The sequence below is a fragment of the Medicago sativa genome, chromosome 1, assembly GCF_051527215.1.
Source record: "Medicago sativa cultivar Bolivia chromosome 1, Bolivia_mono, whole genome shotgun sequence".
Taxonomy (NCBI): Eukaryota; Viridiplantae; Streptophyta; class Magnoliopsida; order Fabales; family Fabaceae; genus Medicago; species Medicago sativa.
The window spans coordinates 13866143-13891049 of NC_140749.1; the positions used below are offsets into that span (position 1 = coordinate 13866143).

The 24907-nt window shown below is 36.0% G+C and overlaps 4 protein-coding genes and 1 long non-coding RNA gene across 5 annotated transcripts; 1 reads left to right on the plus strand and 4 right to left on the minus strand.

Moving 5' to 3' along the window:
- Positions 1-977: 977 nt before the first annotated feature.
- LOC146952895 (subtilisin-like protease SBT4.3) lies at positions 978-3733 on the plus strand. The gene is made up of 2 exons (XM_085706945.1): positions 978-1465; positions 1940-3733. Exons 1-2 carry the CDS (start codon positions 994-996, stop codon positions 3679-3681), a joined length of 2214 nt encoding a protein of 737 aa, XP_085563071.1. The 5' UTR covers positions 978-993; the 3' UTR covers positions 3682-3733.
- An 8466-nt stretch (positions 3734-12199) lies between these two features.
- On the minus strand, positions 12200-19258 carry LOC146952896 (uncharacterized). The gene is made up of 3 exons (XR_015007934.1): positions 18946-19258; positions 17445-17500; positions 12200-12473 (listed from the first exon to the last, which is right to left on the minus strand). It is a non-coding gene; the product is annotated as an uncharacterized LOC146952896 (long non-coding RNA).
- On the minus strand, positions 13335-15433 carry LOC146952897 (uncharacterized). The gene is made up of 4 exons (XM_085706954.1): positions 14733-15433; positions 14330-14647; positions 14147-14252; positions 13335-14051 (listed from the first exon to the last, which is right to left on the minus strand). The coding sequence occupies exons 1-4, from the start codon at positions 15323-15325 to the stop codon at positions 13440-13442; spliced, it is 1629 nt and encodes a 542-aa protein (XP_085563080.1). The 5' UTR covers positions 15326-15433; the 3' UTR covers positions 13335-13439.
- LOC146952898 (uncharacterized) lies at positions 15456-15812 on the minus strand. Its single transcript, XM_085706950.1, has one exon. The coding sequence runs from the start codon at positions 15810-15812 to the stop codon at positions 15456-15458; it is 357 nt and encodes a 118-aa protein (XP_085563076.1).
- LOC146952899 (uncharacterized) lies at positions 15906-17402 on the minus strand. The gene has a single exon (XM_085706959.1). It carries the CDS (start codon positions 17097-17099, stop codon positions 15906-15908), a length of 1194 nt encoding a protein of 397 aa, XP_085563085.1. The 5' UTR covers positions 17100-17402.
- Positions 19259-24907: the final 5649 nt, after the last annotated feature.

The window sequence follows — 24907 nt, forward strand, 5'->3', positions numbered from 1 at the left end:
AGAGAGAAAAAGTCGTGGATGCTGAGAATAATAGACTAAACTACATGTGCTCGCATGTGAGAAGTTTTCATTGTGGGGCCAAAGCTTTATAAATGGCTCTAAACACCACCGCCCATAAAAAAGGTTGAAAGTGGCACACAAGAAAGGAATAAAAAACCGAGAACACGTGTTAACGTAGTGTGATGAGAAGATGAAAAAGTTGTCGAATGGAATAAAGGTAGCATGATGCCATGATAAGCATAGGGAAAAGGTTGAATGGCTATAAGAACAACCACCACTTGTAGAAAAGGTTGCAAGTGGGACTCTAGAAATGAATAAAGGTAGTGTGATGCCATGATGAAAATAGGAAAAAAAAAAAAAAAGCCTTAGATGCTGGAATAGGTTCCTATACTACAAACATGCGTAGATGAGAAGTTACCAATGTGGATCCAACACTTTACAAACGGGTCCATATAAAATTGTGGGACCAACATAAGTTTCATCTAATAAAATAATGAGTGTTAGAGTATGTGTTGAAAGGAGAATGATTATAACATTTCTCTTTAAAATCTACTCCTTCCATCCGCTATTATGTGACCATTTGAACATTTAAAATAAATTAAAAAAATGTATAAATGAAAGAAAGATAATGACACTTTTAATAAATTACCCTAATCACATATTTGTGTATTTTTTTTTAAAAAAAGTTTTTGTACATTCCTTATTATCATAAATATAATCGAGAAGATGTTGAATTGAGAGTAATAAAAACAATATTAATTAGATGACACAATTGAAAAAAATCAATCTTGTATTGAAAATTGAAAAGGTCATTTATTTTGCGTTACAAAATGGGTTACTTAATATGGAATTGAGGGAGTAATTTTTTTTTATTCAATTGTCATATACTAATTAAATTATATTTTATCAATTAAAAATATTTCCATTTATATGATTTTCTTATGTGTATAAATACATAGTTTCGATTTGTGCTAAGTATTGCCCATTTCAAATATGGCAAATCATATTGTTGTTTTATCAATCTTTGTGCCTTTAGTTTTCACATCATTAATTACTTTGGTGTGTGATGCTATTGAAAGGGGCGATGAAAGTAGTAAACTTTACATCGTGTACATGGGCTCACTTCCTAAGGGAACATCATATTCCCCAACCTCTCACCATACCAGCTTGTTGCAACATGTTATGAATGGTAGTGACATAGAAAATCGCTTAGTTCGAAGTTACAAGAGGAGTTTCAATGGTTTTGCTGCCATACTCAATGATCAAGAAAGAGAAAAACTTGTCCGGATGAGAGGTGTGGTCTCAGTTTTTCCAAACCAAGACTTTCACCTTCAAACAACAAGGTCATGGGACTTTGTTGGACTTACTCGCTCATTCAAAAGATATCAAACTATTGAGAGTGATTTGGTGATTGGAGTCATAGACAGTGGAATATGGCCAGAATCTAAAAGTTTCAGTGATAAAGGTATATATATTCGTAATCATAGTCACAAAATCTTATATGTTATAATTATCATAAATTGTTTATTTCATAATAATTTCATTTGTACGAAATTTCACCCCGCTTAAAATTATACAAATTTAATTACTTAGAATAATTTGCGATTATTATATTTAGTTAATTTCCTCTTTTCATAGATTAATTAATAATGTTGTTTATCATGAGTATCTTAGGACATGGAGAAATATTATTGTTTTCATTATAGGAAGATACTATAATATAATTAGAAGATTGTAATAACTAACTATGTACGATGAGAATCCACTTGGGTTGGTCTGATGACGTTTACTTGAGACTTTTGAGTGTGCTCCTCTTCAAGGTCTTAGGTTCGACTCTCCCGGTGTCAATTTAGGTGACAAAGTTTAGCTTCTTAATATACACACACACACACACACAATAAGATTATTAATTCGATTATTCATTTTTATAATTGACTAGGTTTTGGTCCAATCCCAAAAAAGTGGAGGGGAGTTTGTGCAGGCGGTATTGACTTCAATTGTAACAAGAAGATCATCGGAGCACGATTTTACGACATTGGAGATGTGAGTGCAAGAGATGAATTGGGTCATGGAACCCACACATCATCAATAGCAGGTGGACGTGAGGTGAAAAATGTGAGCTTTTATGGTTATGCAAAAGGCATTGCAAGAGGTGGAGTTCCATCTTCAAGGATTGCTGCATACAAAGTTTGTAACAAATTTGGTGCATGTAGTATTGTTGGTATACTTGCTGCATTTGATGATGCCATTGCTGATGGAGTTGATGTCATTACTATCTCTATTTGTGCCCCTAGATTTAATGATTTTTTGAATGACGTAATTGCTATTGGTTCTTTTCATGCCATGGAGAAGGGAATACTCACAGTGCAGGCTGTAGGAAATTCTGGCCCTACCCCAAGTAGTGTTTGTAGTACATCACCTTGGTTATTTAGTGTTGCTGGAACTACCATAGATCAACAATTCATTGCTAAGCTCATTCTTGGAAATGGAAAGACCTATATTGGTAAGTCAATCAATATTACACCTTCAAATGGAACCAAATTCCCAATAGTTGTGTGTAATGCTCAAGCTTGCTCTGCTGATGGAATTTCATTTTCCCCAGAAAAGTGTAATTCTACAGACAAAAAGAGGGTGAAGGGGAAACTTATTTTATGTGGATCGCGATCAGGTCAAAAATTAGCTTCGGTGAGTAGTGCAATTGGTTCAATCCTTAATGTTTCATATCTTGGTTTTGAAACTGCATTTGTCACTAAGAAGCCTACACTTACCTTGGAATCAAAAAATTTTGTTCGAGTTCAACATTACACAAATTCCACCAAAGACCCTATAGCCGAAATCTTAAAGAGTGAGATCTTCCATGACATCAAAGCTCCTAAAGTTGTCACTTTCTCTTCACGTGGCCCAAATCCTTTTGTTCCAGAAATTATGAAACCAGATATAAGTGCCCCAGGAGCGGAAATCTTGGCTGCATATTCACCTTTAGCGTCACCCTCATTGGATATAAGTGATAAGAGAAAGTTTAAATACAACATATTATCTGGAACCTCTATGGCATGCCCTCATGCTGCTGGAGTTGCTGCATACGTGAAATCATTTCATCCAGATTGGTCACCTGCAGCTATAAAATCCGCTATCATGACAACTTCTACAACAATGAAAGGTACTTATGATGATTTAGCTGGTGAATTTGCTTATGGATCTGGTAATATCAATCCACAACAAGCCATTCACCCTGGACTTGTTTATGACATCACTAAGCAAGATTATGTGAAAATGCTTTGTAATTATGGATATGGTGCTGACAAAATTAAACAGATTAGTGGAGATAATTCAAGTTGCCATGGATATCCTGAAAGATCATTGGTGAAAGATATAAACTATCCTGCAATGGTTATTCCTGTACATAAGCATTTCAATGTAAAGGTTCACAGAACAGTCACAAATGTTGGCTTTCCCAACTCAACCTACAAAGCTACTCTCAGCCATCATGTTCCAAAAATCAAGATTAGTGTGGAACCAAAATTTCTCTCTTTCAAATCATTAAATGAGAAACAATCATTTGTTATTATTGTTGTTGGAAGAGTAAAATCAAATCAAAGTGTGTTTTCCTCATCACTTGTTTGGTCAGATGGAATCCACAATGTCAGAAGCCCCATCATTGTGCAAATATTATCTGTATAGTCAACCATGTTATTGTCATGGAAAACTAAATAAATGATTATTGAGTCTTGAATTATGATGCTCTATATATCTATAATTGTTCATGTTGATTTTTTTTTTTTTTATAATAGTTCAAAATTTAATATAGATAACACTAAAACAAAAATGAATTTGCACAAAAAAAAAAAACGAATATTGAAAGAAACAATGATGATATAATAACCTGTGTACCTCTAGTTTTCTCTTGAATTAATTTGTCATTAGTTTACAATGAAAAAAATAATTATTAATCAAGTGACACAAATGACCATTTGCAAGTTTAAATATATATATATATATATATAAATCAATCCTACAAGTCTAAAATCGTTTTAAGCTTGATGCATATATTCAACTTAGAACTCTCAATATTAAAAACCACGCCACAATAAATCCACAATATAAAAAAAGTAATTAAAACACATACAAATTAATATAAAAATATATGCATGCAACATTATGTGAACAATGGAACCAGATCCTCTCCTTCAACATCAGTCTCTTGCTCTCTCCTTCTCCCAATCTTAGCCATTCGATCAATCTAATGGTAATTAATCTAAAAGAGAAAAAACCAAATAACTTCAAATTAATAAATATGGAAATAATTCCAAAGTTGGACAACAGGAACATGACTCCTCTTCAACCCAGTGACGCGTGTGGCAAGTGCATACCAAACTTATCCAATCTTTTTTTTTTGTTACAAAACACAAGCATAGTCAAAAAAAATTAAACTAGTGCAGTGCATTTGATGCAGCACAAAGAGAATTGTTCTACCTTTAACTTATGTTGTTTACTTATTTATATTATTATAGTTTGGCTTTGTAAGCTTGCATGTGAGACTTAGTATCTATCTATGTTTTACAAAGCACATGCATATAATAACATGAAGTATTATTTTGACATATAGAGAATGAAATTACTTCTATAAAAAAAATAGAGAATGAAATTAATTATTTAATTTAATATTAATAATAAGTAATATAAGTTTTTGTGATTATCAAGTTATATTTTTTGTGCTGCTTGTTGGAAAGTGGTTTTACAAAAGACCTAAAATTTGAGTTTTTATTGTTAAACATTGAAAGTCCAGGTCCACCCCGACACATCAGAGACATAATCCTTAAGTTCATGACACCGACGACTGGGAACACGACGGTAGCAATACGACTAGTGACCGCCTACAACAGAGATACATACTTCAAGAATAAGACACCAGTGACGAGAAAACGACGGTGAAAGTTGTAAGGTTATGGTGCTGTCACAACTTTGTCACACTGTTTGATAAGATTAAAAGTGTGGGAGTATACACTGTTTGATAAGATTAAAAGTGTGGGCCTGAAGATTAAACTTGTTGAAGGCCACTGCCGTTATTTCCCGTCATCGCCATCCTGTACTGCAAGGTCGTGTACGATGGGTTTCTTATGACTGTTTCATGCTTCAGGGAAAGATACTCGGATTTAAGAAATTAGAGATCAAAAATGCTAAATACAGCTACCGAAAAACTCAAGAAAAAATGATTGCATGTGATTGGCTGTTTATCATCACTAGTGGGGTGAATTCCACGAATTCCGAGAGATTTAGTTAATAAACCTGATTTGCATTTTGCTTTTTAACTCACAAACTAACAATAGTGGAATCCCAAAAAAAAATCGAGACATATAGCATAGCTGTTTAGAGATATTTGCTTCTAAGTTTTCTTTTTGTCTTTTAATAATTCAACCCTTGAATTAATCCAATGGTTCCGATTTGGGGAAGGAGAGAAGGAGACAATTAGTAAAGGAGAGGATCCAGATCTGTGAACAACATTTAGAGCCTCCTTTAAAAAAAAATTAGAGCTTGTTTGTTATAGATTTAAAAAAAAAAATCATTTTTTTTAAATAATCATTTTTAAGAGTATTGCTTGCATTTGTTACAGCTTTTAAAAAAAAATAAGAATCTAAAAAACAATTTCAAATGAGAAACAGTTAAGAGTAGCTTTTCAACGAACAATTTTTTTTTTAGAGGAGATAAAATAAATGTCAAAAAATTGAACTACTTTTGTAACAAAACACTTTTTAATATAGTTGTATCCAAAAAAAACTAAATTGTCTACTATCTATCTACTACCTACTATATATACTAGCGAAAAGGCAGGCACTTACGTGCCCGTCTTTCTGCTCTTTTTACTGCGCTAAAATTTGATAATTATAACCTATATATATATATATATATATATAATTTTTTTTTATGAAATTTTGATTTTGATTAAATTAAAAATATATAAAAGTGTTGTTGCTTTCTAGTTATAACAAAGCAAATTAAACATGATTATCTATTTCAATAACATCAACAACAATCTTTATTATAGAAAAAATTATTTAAGGGTACAATTGGGATAATAAAAAAGTAATTATAAATATACTCATAAAGAAATATATCATACATTCATATCGTGTTTGTTAAATTTTTTTAATATTTAAATTTATTCTTATCTATTTTTTTTGAACAAATCGAAATGGAATATATTGCTCAACAAAAAGTGATTCACCCCGCACAAGGCGTGCTAAAATGATGAAATCACTCAATATCTGTTACAATGACATAGCCCCTATAGAGAGTGAGGCTCCATCGACCAAAACTAAAATTACAAGACACCCATACAAAGGAGTGGGTGTCGCCCCCAATCATGGAAACCGAAAGCAATAGGAACAAAATTCGAAGATAACCATAAAAAGGAATTCAACTTCACTTTTTCAAGAATATTGTAGGGATTGATTACTGCATTTTTTGAATACACGGTTGTTTCTATTTTTCCATATTGACCAAGCACAAGCAAGCCTAATTACCTTTAAATAAAAATGAGCAGCTCTCGGCACACCTGCCAGATGAATGAACTGAATGTAATGATCCTTAATCAATCCTAGAAAGACAAAAGAAAAACCAAGCCAGTGACAGATTAAGTACCAGACACTCCCAAATAAATCACAACCAATGAAGAGGTGATCCGCCGTCTCGATGTTACCACACTCGCCAACACACAAGTTTTCATTAGGCTGAAGAACGTGTGGCCTCACCAAATTAGATCTTGTCGGGATTCAGTCTTTAAGAAGGCACCAAGCAAAAAGAGACACTTTGGAAGGAACTAGCTTATGCCAAACATTGTTGTCCGCACCATCAGCCATCGGTTCATCTACAGATGTAAGGAAACAATAGGTCTCACGAACCGAATAATCGTGAATGGGGTCGAACAACCACCTACAATGCTCCTGAATATTATCCTGCAAAATAACATTATTTACCAAAGCAGTGCACTCTCTCACAATATCCTCCTCCCACACCAACAATCGACGCCTCCACACCCAAGCGTTTCCTCATTCCTCCCAACCCAATCTCGCCATATCCTCCACCAAACACTCCTTATGCAATGATAACTTAAACAGACAACTGAACTGAAGCCTTAAAGGTGCTCCACCCAGCCAATTATCAGTCCAAAAGAAAGTATTACCGCCATTACCTACTACCCGCCTAGTATTGTCATCAAACCAACTCCCCACACCCGACCCAACCCCATCCCTCACGAGGCACATTATCCGCCACCACCTAGATGCATGTCTTCCTCCTTCTTGAACACGGCCACCCACCTCCCTGTACCGAGCCTTTAACACACGGTATCACAACCCCTCCTTATCCACAAACAACCTCCAACACCACTTCCCTAACAATGATAAATTAAATTCCTCTAAACTCCAAACTTTGAAACCATCATGACTCACAGGTAAACAAATAGAATCCCATTTTATCCAAGCAATTTTTTTAGAGACCTCACAACCCTCCCCAATTTTTTTTTTAAAATAGATTCAATAGAAGAAATTATACCTGTAGCGGCCTTGAAAAAAGAAAGAAAGTAAACTGGGAGAGAGGACATGACATACTTCAGAAGAACCAGGCGGCCCAAAAATGTTTTTTTGAGGGAAGTCAGCCCAAAAATGTTGAAAGGGGTAGTTTTCTTATATATATATATATATATATATATATATATATATATATATATATTAAAGTAAGGTTCTGTAACACCCATACTAGACGTATCTAGAAAGTCTAGCATGTGCGTTAGTTTAGTACTGGATACATTAAAATATACAACAAAAAAACTACGAATGAATATATATATATATATACACACACACAACCAAATGCGTTCGTACATGATAATACAACTCAACTTTTCTAAAGTATAATAGATGCATCCTTGAATATCCACATTGTCCTGCAGCGGTACGAACGAACACTTGTCGCAACATCCATTCGGCTACTAGCTTGCTAATCCAACCTGTTTATCTGAAACAAATAAGGATTGGGATGAGACATAAGGTCTCAGTGAGTTCCCCTAAATCCTAGGCTATAGGTAACCTCAGGGGAAACCTACGGTCACCACGTGTCTAGAATACAACCTGACGGTTGATTATACGTGTGTGGGGACTTGCATACTTAGACGGTCGTGCATACTAGGGCCGTCATAGTCTTATCTCACTGTTATAGGCTTCACTTCCTATACGTGTCATGGCGGTCGAGGGGAATCTAAAACCGCAATGCCAAGAATACGCTCTACGTATCAAGGCCTAAACATACTATAATCATGACACAATTCTAAACCGGATGATTAGGGGAAACCTAAGATCGTCATCGGCGTATATTTCTCTATTTGCTCTAATGCATAATACGATGTTTCTAACAACGTATCTTTTCTTGCTATCATACTAGTTTTGATGATCTACGTCTATGTTCTACTATTTCTTGACGATCTACGTCAAGGCTCTATGACATAACATAATATATCTAATAATATGCACAGTCAGATTCGTTCATGAAGTTAGCGTTTAACAATCAAACATTATCTGAGTTCATTTTACGGAAAGAACCGAGTGGAGTAACCCCGAGCGCAATCCCTATCTATCCGATGGAAACCTATCTAAGGTTTAACCAACGACACTCCTGCAGTGACGTGCGAGATCCTTACGGCTAACCCCGTTTCACCTAATGGAAACCCCTTGAGCCAACCTAATGTGGACACAAGAGACACGACCAAGCATACTACTCTATAACACTTCGTATCTAATCAAGCATACTACTCATGCCTAACATTCTATTCTTTACTATCTATTCTAGTTCTTGACAAGCTATGTCAAGGCTCTACTTTCATCCCTTGCCTAGTTCTTTGCTACCCGAGTAATTCGGCTAAACTCTCTTGAATCACTCTTGCCATTCATGTTAAGATTGCCATGATTTTTCATTTCAAGAATCGTTTGATGTTATGTGCATTGCCTAGATATTGTTTTGGGGTTATAAAGTTATAAAACGTTGAAAGAAAGGCTATGGAATGCACCACCGACCCGAAAATGAGCCAACAAGCCAAAAGCTAGCTGGCCAAACCAGAGGGCTGCACTAATAGCGCCCCTGGAGCGTAGCTCATCCTGATGAATTTCGCTATTAGCGTAGATTTCGCTAATAGCGTAGTTCTTCGGGTCTGTGGTACCAAATTTCCAATTTTTGACCCAAAACTCATTCTAATGGTTCCTGCAATGCACCAAAACATCCAGCAACATATATATGCATTATAAAACATCATTCATGGCAATATTAACATGTACAAGACTAGATCAAGGCTAAGGTATAAAATTCTCATTTCTCTAATCTTAACTAAAAATCATGTTTTGCTTGCAATTAAACACATAATCCCAATGGTGGGTTCTATCTAAGAACTCACCTAATGATTAACACTTGATCTTCAAGCTTCAAGCATCAACCCTAACTTCCTCTTCATTCTTGATCTTTAGCCCTTTCCTCCAAACCATGCTTTAATCTCTTCCTCCACTTGTTTCTTGCTTGATAAGCTGCCTTAATCCTTGCTTGATCATGATTTGGAAGAAGATTGGATGTCTTAGAGAGGAGAGGGAGGCGAAATTCTAGAGAGAAGGAGGAGAGAAAGGTTTTCCCAAAAACCTAGAGAGAGAAAGTGTGGGTAGAAATAAAGGAAAATGGCCCTTGTGGCCTTATATAGTCGCTTGCGACGTTTTACCACTTTGCCCTTCGCCTTAGTCGTGTTTACCTGACACTGACACATAAGCCCATGCTTGACTGATATTACTCATTAATATCTTTCGTTGTACTTAACATTCTTCACCAAAATCTCTTTCCATGAATCTTAGTCCTCTGATACATTTAACAGATGAAATTTCCCTTTAGCTGACAAGCGGGATATTACACTCTACCCCCCTTAAAAAATTTCGTCCTCGAAATTTAGAATCATCTACCAATCATCGCAGCAAAAATCTATTTCCTCTGGTTTTTGCTATACAATATCTAATCAAAACCACTCTAGGGAGGTTGAAGAATACTTTTCTCAACAAAGCATGCAATTCTTATTCTGCATATAATTGAACATGGTCTCTTCAATGTTACTATCTTCCTCAAATCACAAAACTATCTGAGAACATAGTGATTAAAACTAACTTTTGTTATAGGAGGATTGTTTGTCTCGGATCTATTTCTTCTCTGCTTAGCATGAACTCTGCATCTAAGTAACTTTTCTCTATCTGAAACACTCAGGATGCCTTTAAACTGGGGTTCTACTGATATCCAGGTTTGCCCTGCAGTGCTTACGTGTATCTAACACATCTTATCATGCATACATCTTATCACACATAGATAATCTTTCTTGCCGCACTTTGCGACTTTTGCCTCTTACTTTGTTACTCATCTTGATGATTCGGCAAATCTATCATCTCTTTTCGGAGTCTTAAGAAATCTTTCTATCTTTCATAACCTCCCTGTACTGCAATTCATGGGTAACTTGTCTAGCTTGGCATGAAGAAGTGAAATCAACTACACTGATTCATCTGACAATCTATTAACCTGTCTGGTGGTTCACATGCTCTTGAAACTTTCTATTAAGTCCATTTGCACTTGCATTGGACACTCAAAGCACAAATCTGTGCATCCCGTATGACATGAGTATCACATGGGCATTGTCATTCATAAAACTTTATCTTCTAGTATTGGCATACTTTCTAGCGCCATTGCTTGTTAGTTAATAACGATACTCATTCTAGCTTTTGTTTCTAAGAGTTTCTAAACTTTGGTACATAGGTTCTTGGAACGAATAGGTACATGACTAGAAAAATATCATTTTAAAACTGAGTCTATACTAGTACTGCAGAACCACAGGACAAGTCTCTATACATGAAAAAAGGTTTTATGACTCTCCTTCACACTTGTCTCTAACAAGCTGGTCCTGAAGCCTGTACGTCTTAAGTGAGCTTACTTGCTTACGACGTATCTCATCAGTTTTAACAATGTGAAATTTCATGTTTTTAAAATAAACATCGTTCCCAAGTTCCTCAATACCAATCTTATCTTTAAAAGTTATAAAATCGTGGCTTGACACCATTCTAGAAAGTATCTTTATCATTTACAAGTATGGTATAAGAGGGTATGTACTTCGTCAGGCATAACCCATAAATCGTACTCCATTAACATAGCACATACTCTTTCTGACTAACCAACAGCTCTTCTACGCATTCGACATCACCAAAAAGGCAACTCGATTAATTCATCTGTGTTAACTCTAGTCTTTCTCATCTTACCTGAGTGAAGATGCTTTCTTTAAACTTTTACTTTAATCATTACTGGCTGCATAAGCATCTATACTTACTTAACATAACGAGAACTCCTCGCTTTCCACATAATACTTCTCACTGAAATGGTATTTTTATCTCGAACATTTTTCACAAAGATTCTTACTACAAAATTCCATGTTCCATGGCTACTGTTCGCAACTTAAGTAATTAACTTCCGTTGCGCTACTCTGATTCCTACCGGTTGGCTTCAACCAATACTCTGATCCGTTGAGACGAGTGAACTTTATTCTTCTTCTATTATTACATTAATATCTGCTTGAACTCTGCTTGATACATCTATGTTGCATGCTACTCTACAACCTCGCTCTACTCTTTGCTCGTAAGATTGAATCTCAAGGAAACTTACCTCTCACTACAAGAAAAACTGCATTTTGCGACTTTTAAAAACGCTGATTGCGACTGTTAGAAGGGTCGCAAATGTACATTTGCGACTGTTCCCCAACAGTCACATTTGTTGGGGTCGCAACAGTCATTTGCGACCCTTCGTGGAACAGACGCGCCAACAGCCGCAAAGGTGCTGCGACAGTTGCTAACAGTCGCAAATGAGGAGATTTATATGGAATTTAAGGATTTGCGACATTTGCTAACAGTCGCAAATGTCTAATATAAAATTTATTTTATTATGGCTGCGACTGTTTGAACAGCCGCAAATGTGTATATATATATTTTTTTTTAAAAATCACAAATATATGCGACTGTTTGAACAGCCGCAAATGCATATATATTTTTTTTTTGAAAGTCACAAATTTATTTATTTTTGAAATTGATATGCCCTGATTTAGAATTTTTTTTCTCTACAATTTGAAGACAATCTCAAAATATAAGACTTAAAATGCAAAATATACATAATTCAAGAGTAAGAAGTTTGATCTATACATCAACTTAACTAAAACAAAAAAATATATAGTATCAAGTTTAAACATTCAAAAAAGCGAAACACTAGTGACTGAACATTCAAAACAGCTGTAGCAAAATTAGAAGTCCATAACAAAACAGCTGTAGCAAAATTAGAAGTTCCCTAGTGATGTTGCTTCAATGATCCTCAAGGCGGTGGCTAGACTCAGATGAATGTCTACCATCTCTTCTTTCTAAATTTGTTGGCTGAAAAGAAGAAGAAAAAAAATAAGACAGTGATCAGCAAATATGCCTAGTGATTGTGTCTTGAAAACAACCAAAAACTTTCAAGGATCTTATAAATGCTAGTTGAGGCATAAGTGTAGCAAATACATAACCTGAATATGCACGTATTATCTAGTAAAAGTTTCAATTCCATATTATCAGAGAGGACTTGCACCTAAACTTGGATTGTCTTAGATTTACAATCTTCAACAAATGCAATAATAGAACAACACTATTTAAAAGCATTGAAATAATAAATAACTAAAAAAGGCATAAAAATCATGAAGACAGGTGTACCAATTTACTAACTTTTGTCTATACACATAGGTTAACTTTTCCTCATCAATGAACCAACATTATGGCAATAAGGAATTTTTTGTATTCAACCAGGTTGCTCTAAGCCCTGATATTCATGAACATTAGGCTTGAGTAAGCTGGTTTCTCCAACTCACCACATAAAACAATAAATTTCTAAGTGTGTGTATTTGGAATAGGTTTTGCTCACAAAGACCAAACCTCAAAACATTATAAAAGAACAAAGCCAAAGAAACATTAATATCAGAAATTGGATTCGCCAAACCCAACTTGGGAAGATGTTACTAGTATACAAAATCAGCATATCTAAAGAGTTACCTAACTTGCACTGTTCCAAACTATAGTACATTCATACCTACCTTCTAAATTTTCAATTTCTGCATTTGTATTTCCTATTAGGCAGTAATAACAGCCAGAATATTGTAAATCAGCGGCAAAATAAAGCACCGGGTTTTATATGCAAAAGTAAACTAGCAAAAACTAGCAAAAGTAGCAAAAGTAATAACAATCTCAAGTAAAAGAAAAAACTAGCAAAAGTAACACTTCATTGCATTAATTGTATAACAATCACAAGTACATCGGGGTTACAACAACTATATAGACTTCTTAGCAATCAAGTTCAACTAGACTTCTTTAACAATCATCATCATCTGTAGAGAATATTTGTTCTAAATTTTGTGATGGGTATGGCTCAATGGGGGCCATAATTTCATCATTTCCACCCATGTCATACAAGTCTCTTGGCTTCAAATGAACAGGTATACTCCATCCTTCTTCCTTCTCATCATCCACATAATAAACCATTTGAGCTTCTGACGCTGTAATGAATGGCTCATCATCTTCATGTTGTCCGGTATGTGTTAATCTTGTAAAGTTTATAGACTTAAAACCCAACTTATCTATTTTAATGCTTCTTGGGTTTGTGGTATTAGCCCATTCACATTTAAACATTGGCACTGTGAAGCCATCATACCGAAGCTCAATGATGTCTATTAATCTTCCATAGTAAGGCACCCCTCCAAATCTCATTTGGGCATCACTATTGCTTGAATAACTTCGTGTCCCAAACATGCCAAAAACTCCACAGTTTTGTGTTTTTAATAACTCGTCTCGCGCCTTTGTTCGAAATTTGAATCCATTGACATTGTATGCAGTGAACCTTCTTACTTTATCAAAAGGACCTTGAGCAAGACTAATGAGGACATCTTTATTTGGTCCATCAATGGTGTCAAGATTGTTGCAAATCTAAACACCATAAAACATACAGTTAGTCACATTCTTATTCTTAAAAGCACATACAAGCAAACTCTGTGAACCTAAATGGGTTTATGAACACTAACACGATTGAAGAACCAACGAGCAAACTCTTTATGAACCTTCTTGTCTACCTCAGAAGTAGTCCTTGCACTACTCCTTAGCTGACTTCGTATCATACTTCTGTACTCCCTATTTGGTTATTTCATATTAGATGTAAAAATTTGAAAAGTAGTAAAATAGTTTTTTAATGTGATAAAATTACTTACATTAGATAGTCCTCAACTACAGGGCAGTTTGTTAAAACATGTCTATGAGCTTGTAACTTTTCAATCGGTGTAAGAGTGTAACGTGAAGATCCACCAATAGGTTTTCCAACTCTAGGAAATAATTCGGCTACACGCGGGTCAATTTGTACATCATTAATAGGCTCATCGTCTACACGACCCGGTTGATTCCATTTAGTCTCAATGTTTCCTAGATACCTTGAACCGTATGTAAGAATCTCATGTATGATGTACCCTTCTGCAATAGACCCTTCTGGTTGTGCTTTATTACGTACATATTTCTTAAGTTTTCCTAAGTACCTATAAATTGAACCACAATAATATTATTTTCAATAACTTTACAAACTACTAAATTATTGAAGGAATGAAATCTGACATAATTTACCTTTCGACAGGATACATCCATCGATACTGAACGGGACCTCCAAGTTTAACTTCTTCAACAAGGTGAACAACCAAGTGAACCATGACAGTGAAGAATGATGGAGGAAATATCATTTCCATGTGGCATAAAGTGAGGATAATTTGGTTTTGCATTTTTTCCAAATCTTCAACATTCAATACTTTACCACATAATTGTCTAAAGAATGAGCATAACTCGATCAATACTGCTGAAACTTCAGTAGGTAATGTTGTCCGAATGGCTAATGGTAGAAGTTGTTCCATCAATATGTGGCCATCATGACTCTTCAACGTTCCTTTCAACTTAAGAGCTTCCAAGTCAATGCATCTAGAAATGTTGCTTGAATAACCATCAGGCACTGTGATATTCTTTAAAATTGTTAAAAATTCCCTCTTACTTTGACCAGTCAAAGTAAAAATTGCCGGAGAAATTTTTCCATTTTCATTGCACCAAAGGTCAGATCTTATGCCCATAGCTTCAAGGTCTCTTCGAGCATCAACATGGTCTTTACTCTTTGAACTATCGTTAAGCAAAGTATATATGATATTATCCAACACATTTTTCTCGATATGCATCGGGTCAAGATTATGACGTAGAAGATTGTCCTTCCAATATGGAAGTTCAAAGAATATGCTTTTCTTCTTCCAAATTGGAGGGTCATCTTCTGTAGATTGCCTCTTGCCTGTCCTTTTTTTCCTTTTTTTTCTAGTTTGGAGGGTCACCTTGTGTAGGTTGTTTCTTGCCTTTTTTTTTTCCCAACCCTGCTTTCTTTGGCTTTTTACCAAAAATGACCTTTATGTTTTCAACCTGTTGAAGAACTTGATGTCCAGATAATGTTACCGGTGGACTACGCATTTCTTGCTCACCATCAAAGCGAACCTTGTTCAATCTAAATCTGTGTCTCTGATCAAGGTGACGACGATGACCCACAAAACACCATTTATTGCTATTTTTAAGACGACAAGGTTTAGTGTCGGTGTTACACGAAGGACATGCAAAACCGGTGTATGTGTTCCAACCAGAAAGCATACCTAACCCCGGAAAGTCACTAATCGTCCACATCAAGGTTGCGTGTAATGTGAACACCTCTTTCTTAAAAGAATCATATGTATCCACACCAGTTGTCCATAACTCCTTCAACTCCTTGACTAGAGGTTATAAGTAGACATCGATATCATTTCCTGGCGAATATTTACCAGGAATTATCATCGACATTATAAAAGATGTATCTTTCATGCACACCCATGGAGGAGTGTTGTATGGGATGAGCACAACTGGCCAAATGCTATAATTTGAACTCATTATACCAAATGGATTAAAGCCGTCACTAGCTAATGCAAGACGCAAGTTTCGCGGATCTGATGCAAACCAACTGTGTTTCAGGTCAAATTGTTTCCAAGCTTCAGAATCTCTAGGATGCCTCATCATTCCATCGTTGTTATTATCAACTGCATGCCATCTCATATCCTCGACAATCTTTGATGAAGAAAACAGTCTCTTCAATCGAGGTTTTAATGGAAAATAACGAAGAACTTTTGCAGGAACTTTTTTCCGATTATTGACAACACAATTCTTTTCCCCTGATTTCCATTTTGAAGTGTTACAAATTTTACAGGTCTCCCTGTCTTCGTCTTCACCCCAATAAAGCATACAATCGTTGGGACATGCAGGTATCTTCACATAATTCATACCGAGTTTTGTAATTGTTTTCTTTGCTTCATAGAACGAACTTGGAATACTTGCAAATTCAAATGCATCCTTTACTAGCTCTAAAATCATTGTCAACGACTTATCACTCAACCCACACAAACACTTGATGTGATACAACTTTAACAAAAAAGACAATCTTGAATATCTTGTACACCCTTCATACAAGGGTTGTTCTCCATCTCTAGTTAATTCATAGAATTCTTTGGCTTCATTCCTTTCTTCGCTTACACTTGGAATCACATCTTCATCTCGATCAATCTCTACATTTGATGCAATGGGTACCTCATTTGTCTGATCCCTATCAACTCCAAACGCATCATTGATCATGTTTTGAATAGAATCTTCAACAACCACCGTGTCTTGAACTATATTTGGAATGGTACTAGTTGAGACACTACTAGTTTCTCCTAAGGACTCCCCATGATGCAGCCAAACAGTGTACCCCGTTGGAAATGGTGACCACTTTAGGTGGTCTAACATTACACTTCTACTTTGCGGTTTTTTGAAACGGCAAATTCTACAGGGGCATATTACTTCACCATTTTCCACTACGTCTTTAAAAGCAAAATTAATAAATTCCACTATCCCTTGCTTGTATGCAGCCGATGTTTGTGGCTTCATAATCCATGACTTATCCATTGCTTTAAATATAAAATATGGATTTCAATAAGTTGACATAGACATGTCAAAACAATACAAATATTCATGAAAAGTGATTCACACAACCAACTAAAAAAATCAAGTGTACTTAGAAGCAGTGTGTTTACAATATGTAGCTAGTTTGGAAAATCACAGCTTGGTGTCATTATATTTTAGAAATAAAAAGCACCAAACAGAAGCAAATCAAATATATATCCTACAAGACATAATCTAAATTTCCATGTTTTACAACACAATGAATAATAGTTCCAGCAATAACCAATCAAAAAAATGTGCAATACTTAATAGTTAAAGTTCAAAAAACATGAGGGAAAAAGGACTTACATAAACAGCGGCAGACTTAAAAAAAACAATAGCGCGAAATGCTTCTTTCACTGAGCCTAATCAAAATATATGTGAATGACCAAAATGAATAAACAATTAGGGAAACAAACAATGAATTCTTAAATTAAAATAATATATCGCCAATTAAGGACTTACATAAACAGCAATAAAACATCACTATTACACTACTAGTGCTATGTGTATCCTCATAGGTTTTGACCTTTATGAACCAAATGGTTTTTATATGCAAACAGAACATTTTGTATTTATGTAAACCAAACTTATGTTTTCTTTGAGAATAAGAACATGGTTTCACAATTGAGCAGAAAGGCAGTGTCTCTTCTAGACTTATACTTGCCTAGTCACTTAGGAATATGTTCTCTATCAGGGCCATGAACTGCACAGTTAACACTTAATAATCATCTTTCTCAAATGCATGAGGCAGTTTGCATTAGTTAATCCGTCTCAAACAACTGTAATAAAGTGTAAGCGATTAACTTCAATAAATAAACTGCAGGGGGAATATAGGAGCGTAGATTCCACTAAAACCCACAAGAAACAATATAAGGAAAATGTTCCCTAGTCCTGAATCAATCTACAAAGCATACAACAAAATGTATACTAAAAAACACTTAGCTAGCAAGGCAACAAAAGCAACTTTAAAAACCATACATAGTGCATGAGCATGTGGATGCATGCAAAACAACATTGGTCACACGTTGAAGTTACAAAAGAAATAACAAAGGGAATACACCAAGTTCAGCTATAAAGTAAAGCTAAGGAAACAAAGTCCAAAATATATTGAAACCTGAGAAGATGTTTAAACACAGCTTGAAAGGTATCTAAGAGACAAAGCATCAACAATTTCAAGTGTACTTCAGGACTCAAACTTGAAACAAAAAAATCAAGTGAATTCAAATGACAAAGCTTTTCTTTTATTTGTTAAATTAAAAGGAAAAACAGCTACAACAATAATGAAACAATAGTTGCTCTGCCTAACCAAAGATCCTCAATCTCAATGAAACATACAGTTGCAACACAAATGCTGCATTAAACAACAAACAAACAACTAACCACACTAAGAGGCATATCATCAGTTGGGCAGAACATAGACCAAGTATGAAAAATTGCATCACCTTAAACCATGCGTTCCAACTGAACTTCTTAAAAACAATAAAATGAAACAAAGCAAGCAACACAAAACCAAGAACATAGCACACACTGCTTCCAACAAGTTAAAGAAATTCCACAAAATTACGACACCACACAAACAGGGTTCACCGTCAAAGGAAAAGTAATAAACAAATTAATAAAAAGCCTCAACTGAACCACGACAACTATCATGGTTTTCTTAATTTTCTTACGAAAAGACATTAGCAAGTTGACTCAAACCAATCGATAATGATATAAAATTCTCAAAATGTAAAAAGAAAGCACATACTGAATCTAAAGAATCTGAATCTGAATCAATATACGAAAAGTGTGAAATCAAAGCACATACTGAATCTGAAGAACATGAATCACCGATTGTAGCATGAGATAACTTGTATATTGGGTGTGAGAAGGATCTGAATCACCGATTGTAGCACTCTGATTCAAATCTAGGTTAGGGTTTGAGAGAAGACACGAATCTGATTCTGAAGCTAGGTTGGGAGTGTGAGAGCCATAAAGAGGAAGAGGAATCGACTGAGAAGCGAGTGTGAGTTGGTGGTGAGGAGCGTGGTGAGAAAATGATTCGGTATGAGTTGGTGGTGAGTGTGGTGACTGAGTTTGAGATTTGGGGGTTTTGTGGGAAAGTGAGAGCGGGGAATGAAATTTTGGGTAGGAGGGTAAATGAAATTCGCAACGCGTTTTTAACTTATTTAGTAACCAAAAAAAACTTATTTAACAAAAAACACTGCGACAGTTGCTCCAAACAGTCGCAACAAGTGTTGCAAATGTACATTTTGAGGCAGTTATTAGGTAAAGGTCGCAGATGAAGTGTCGCAATTTCCAATTTTTCTTGTAGTGTCTGGACATATCAATGTCATACTTACTCTTATTCCTGAGCAACTTAACTCAATGAGCACATCTTTGCTATTACATAACTACTATTCCATGTAACGCTCTTACAACATCCCATGGTAGACTCATCTTGCACTCGGACATACTTTCTTATACATCTAACACTGTAGCTTCGTATCTCACATACTATGTTTTGCTTAATCCTTCTTGTGCTTGCTCGTTAATTTTTCTTTCTAAGAAAATTTCGTAAATTAGCATACGGGTCATTGACATTGATGATTTACAACTATATATAAAACATATACTGAATCTAGGTCCCAGTCGTTACTCTAAAATCCCAGGACGAGTTGATAACACGTATGTGTCATCAAATCTTAGTCCTAGTAAGTTTAGCCCAAACTACGCGAGTCGTAACAAACCGGTACCTACAAAATTTCATTTTGAATTTCAAAAATGTCAACTTCAATCACCCATATGCGTATGTCTTTCTAAAATCATGTAAACTTTACAACTTAGCATCCTAACGAGCCTTCGCGAGTTCATCAAGCAAAACATAGATTCGAGGGGTACTCTTAACTCTGCAAAATCCAAAATCCTCGTGATTTCATATGACTTTGCACCATTTAACTTCTTGCTTCATGATTTCACATCTGTGACTTCCATTCTAGATACTGGTGCCTCTAAACTCTTGGTCCAAACTCATTCTTATTTCTTGACACATTAACTTCCAAAGTCATGTTAAACCGAATCGATTTTCGTTGATGGTTGCCCATGCCTTTTTCCCTTTTAAAAACTTTAGGGGGGTGATATGCATTCGTCACTCAATATCAAAAAAACAATTTCTCATTGCATAAAAGATGGTGAAGACAACTCTCCAATAGTCACTGCATTCCATAGAGACGAACTAAAAAATTTCGCTCCGGGTTCGCTATTGATGAGTTTCTTCAGCTCAATTTTTCAAAACATACTTTGCATAAATTTTTATTTCTCAAGTAAATCAATGCACATCAGTCATTCCCAACATCTAAAATATATTCTACTACATATGCATGGCAAGCATCAACAAAATTTGATACAATTCTCGGCACTTTAGAAATTAATGCCTCATTCCTGATAACATAAAACTTTCATTGAATCCTTTTCTACTACGAGTAGCTTGCTTCTTTGCGTTGCCGCTTAACGTAGCTTCCCGAACACTAGAACCTTGTTCACTTTGAACATTCAAATCCATAACTTCAATAACATAACGCTAATCCTGAGAGTCTACTAATTCCGCCAACGTACGTCGACTGCTCTCTATCTTGTAGCCTTGCGCTTACTTTCTGGAATATAATTCCGTTCTAACTACGACCCTTACTGAAGCTTCAGGTCCTGCTAAGATATTTCTGTATTCTTCACTTACGGGTATACGAAGTATCATTAACAACTTACCCAACACTATCAGAACGACCCTTCTCAACATTGCCTTACATTCCCGGAGGATTCATACTTCTACTTGCTTAGTTCACCGGCCACCTACTGGCACGATCAACTTCTTACTAATACTCATTCCGAGTTCTTACTTCTGAGTTCACACTTTCCGGTGCATCTTCATCACATACTTCGTTCCTCCAGGGTCCTATTCAGCTCTCAGGCATCCATTCTAATCGTCGAATGCTAAATTGAGTTGATCAGGCTCAACTAACAACAACAACTAGAACATTTACCCGGAACCCAATGGTCCCACTACCTTTGTTGTAACTTAATGACCCAAGGCACGATCTGAATCGACATGCTCTGATACCAAATGTAACACCCATACTAGACGTATCTAAAAAGTCTAGCATGTGCGTTAGTTTAGTACTGGATACATTAAAATATACAACAAAAAAACTACGAATGAATATATATATATATATACAACCAAATGCGTTCGTACATGATAATACAACTCAACTTTTCTAAAGTATAATAGATGCATCCTTGAATATCCACATTGTCCTGCAGCGGTACGAACGAACACTTGTCGAAACATCCATTCGGCTACTAGCTTGCTAATCCAACCTGTTTATCTGAAACAAATAAGGATTGGGATGATACATAAGGTCTCAGTGAGTTCCCCTAAATCCTAGGCTATAGGTAACCTCCGGGGAAACCTACGGTCACCACGTGTCTAGAATACAACCTGACGATTGATTATACGTGTGTGGTGGCTTGCATACTTAGACGGTCGTGCATACTAGGGCCGTCATAGTCTTATCTCACTGTTATAGGCTTCACTTCCTATACGTGTCATGGCGGTCGAGGGGAATCTAAAACCGCAATGCCAAGAATACGCTCTACGTATCAAGGCCTAAACATACTATAATCATGACACAATTCTAAACCGGATGATTAGGGGAAACCTAAGATCGTCATCGGCGTATCTTTCTCTATTTGCTCTAATGCATAATATGATGTTTCTAACAACGTATCTTTTCTTGCTATCATACTAGTTTTGACAATCTACGTCTATGTTCTACTATTTCTTGACGATCTACGTCAAGGCTCTATGACATAACATAATATATCTAATAATATGCACAGTCAGATTCATTCATGAAGTTAGCGTTTAACAATCAAACATTATCTGAGTTCATTTTATGGAAAGCCCCGAGTGGAGTAACCCCGAGCGCAATCCCTATCTATCCGATGGAAACCTATCTAAGGTTTAACCAACGGCACTCCTGCAGTGACGTGCGAGATCCTTACGGCTAACCCCGTTTCACCTAATGGAAACCCCTTGAGCCAACCTAATGTGGACACAAGAGACACGACCACTACGTCTTGCTTACTAAGTGCATGCGGGTTCCTTACGGTTAACCCCGTTTCACCTAATGGAAACCCCTTGAGCCAACCTAGTGTGGACACAAGAGACATGGCACCTTAACTTTAAAGTCTTGGTCTATAAATGCATGAGTAGTAAATCTATAAATGCTATCTCTTTTACCTCGGATATCTAAACGATCCGACTAGAGGTAAACTATATGCTTGCTTAACTTGCTATGTGAAGAGATGTCTAATCAATTCACGTCTGGCCACTCTCGTATGGCACTCTAGTTTCTATACGAAGAGAATACTCTATAACACTTCGTATCTAATCAAGCATACTACTCATGCCTAACATTCTATTCTTTACTATCTATTCTAGTTCTTGACAAGCTATGTCAAGGCTCTACTTTCATCCCTTGCCTAGTTCTTTGCTACCCGAGTAATTCGGCTAAACTCTCTTGAATCACTCTTGCCATTCATGTTAAGATTGCCATGATTTTTCATTTCAAGAATCGTTTGATGTTATGTGCATTGCCTAGATATTGTTTTGGGGTTATAAAGTTATAAAACGTTGAAAGAAAGGCTATGGAATGCACCACCGACTCGACAATGAGCCAACAAGCCAAAAGCTAGCTGGCCAAACCAGAGGGCTGCGCTAATGGCGCCCCTGGAGCGTAGCTCATCCTGATGAATTTCGCTATTAGCGTAGATTTCGCTAATAGCGTAGTTCTTCGGGTCTGTGGTACCAAATTTCCAATTTTTGACCCAAAACTCATTCTAATGGTTCCTGCAATGCACCAAAACATCCAGCAACATATATATGCATTATAAAACATCATTCATGGCAATATTAACATGTACAAGACTAGATCAAGGCTAAGGTATAAAATTCTCATTTCTCTAATCTTAACTAAAAATCATGTTTTGCTTGCAATTAAACACATAATCCCAATGGTGGGTTCTATCTTTGAACTCACCTAATTATTAACACTTGATCTTTAAGCTTCAAGCATCAACCCTAACTTCCTCTTCATTCTTGATCTTTAGCCCTTTCCTCCAAACCATGCTTAGGATTCCCCTGAGGTTACCTATAGCCTAGGATTTAGGGGAACTCACTGAGACATTATGTCTCATCCCAATCCTTATTTGTTTCAGATGTCAGGTTGGATTAGCAAGTTAGTAGCCGAACGGATGATGCGACAAGTGTTCGTTTGTTCGCTGCAGGATGTATGGATATTTCAAGGATTGCATATAGTATATTTATGAAAGTTGAGTTGTATTTATGTTGTACAAACGCATTTGTTGTATAAGATTATTCATTTGAAGTTTTAATGTTGTAAATTTTAATGTATCCAGTACTAAACTAATACACATGCTAGACTTTCTAGATACGTCTGGTATGGGTGTTACATTTGGTATCAGAGCAGGTCGATTCAGACCGTGCCTTGGGTCATTAATGTTACAACTAAGGTAGTGGGACCATTGGGTTCCGGGTAAATGTTCTAGTTGTTGTTGTTAGTTGAGCCTGATCAACTCAATTTAACATTCGACGATTAGGATGTATGCCTGAGAGCTGAATAGGACCCAGGAGGAACGAAGTATGTGATGAAGAAATTCGGTCGTGCCAAAAGGTGGCCGGTGAACTAATCAAGTAGAAGTGTGAATCCTCCGGGAATGTAAGGTACGTTAAGAAGGAACGTTCCGACCATGTCGGGTAAGATGTTAGCAATACTTCATGTACCCGTAATTGAAGAAGTTGGATATATATATATATATATATCTAAGCATGACCGAAAGTTTCGGTAAGAGATGTTGGAACGGGTTTGTGATATTCTGGGATGTCAGTACAAGGTTACAAGATAGTGAGAAGTCGATATATGTTGACGGAGTCAGCAGGCTCTCAGGAATAGCAATATGTAAATGAAGATAAGGACATGTGGGTTTGTCAAGTTGCGTAAGTGGCAACCTAAAGAGGTAAGTTATTCATAGTGGTGGAAGTTAAGAATTCAAGAGAAGGTTTTATGTTATCAGGATTAAGGCATTGATTTCCGACGTGCCAAGAATTGTATCGAATAAGGTTGATGTTGCCATGCATAGGTTATAGAATGATTCACGATGCTAGGAATGAATGATGTGCATTGTTTACTTGAGAATAAAGAGTGTTTTCTAAAAAATAGAGTTGGAGAAGATCACCAAAAGTGAACCTGGGACGAAACTTTCCATTTTTTTTATGAAACCTACTAGTTCGTTCCTATGGTTTGCAATAACTATTGGAGAGATGTCTTCACAATAAACTTTTATGTGATGAAAATCTTTTATGACATCAAGTAATGAATGCATATCATATTCTAATGTTTTCAAGGAAAAAGACATGGGCAACCATCAATGAAATCGATATGGTTTAAGGTAGCTTTGGAAGTTAATGTGTTAAGAGTCAAGAACGATCTCATATTGAGAGATTGGAAGTTCAGGTATTGATACGGAAGTCATAGATGTGAAGGTATGAAGAAAGAAGTTAAAGCGGTGTAAGTTATGAGAAATCACAAGGTTCTCAGAATTATGACGTATCTCTCGAACCTATGTTTTGCTTAATTGACTTGCTAAGGCTCATTATGAAGTTGAACTATAAAGTTTAAAGGATTTTAAAAAGAATTACACGTATGGGTGAT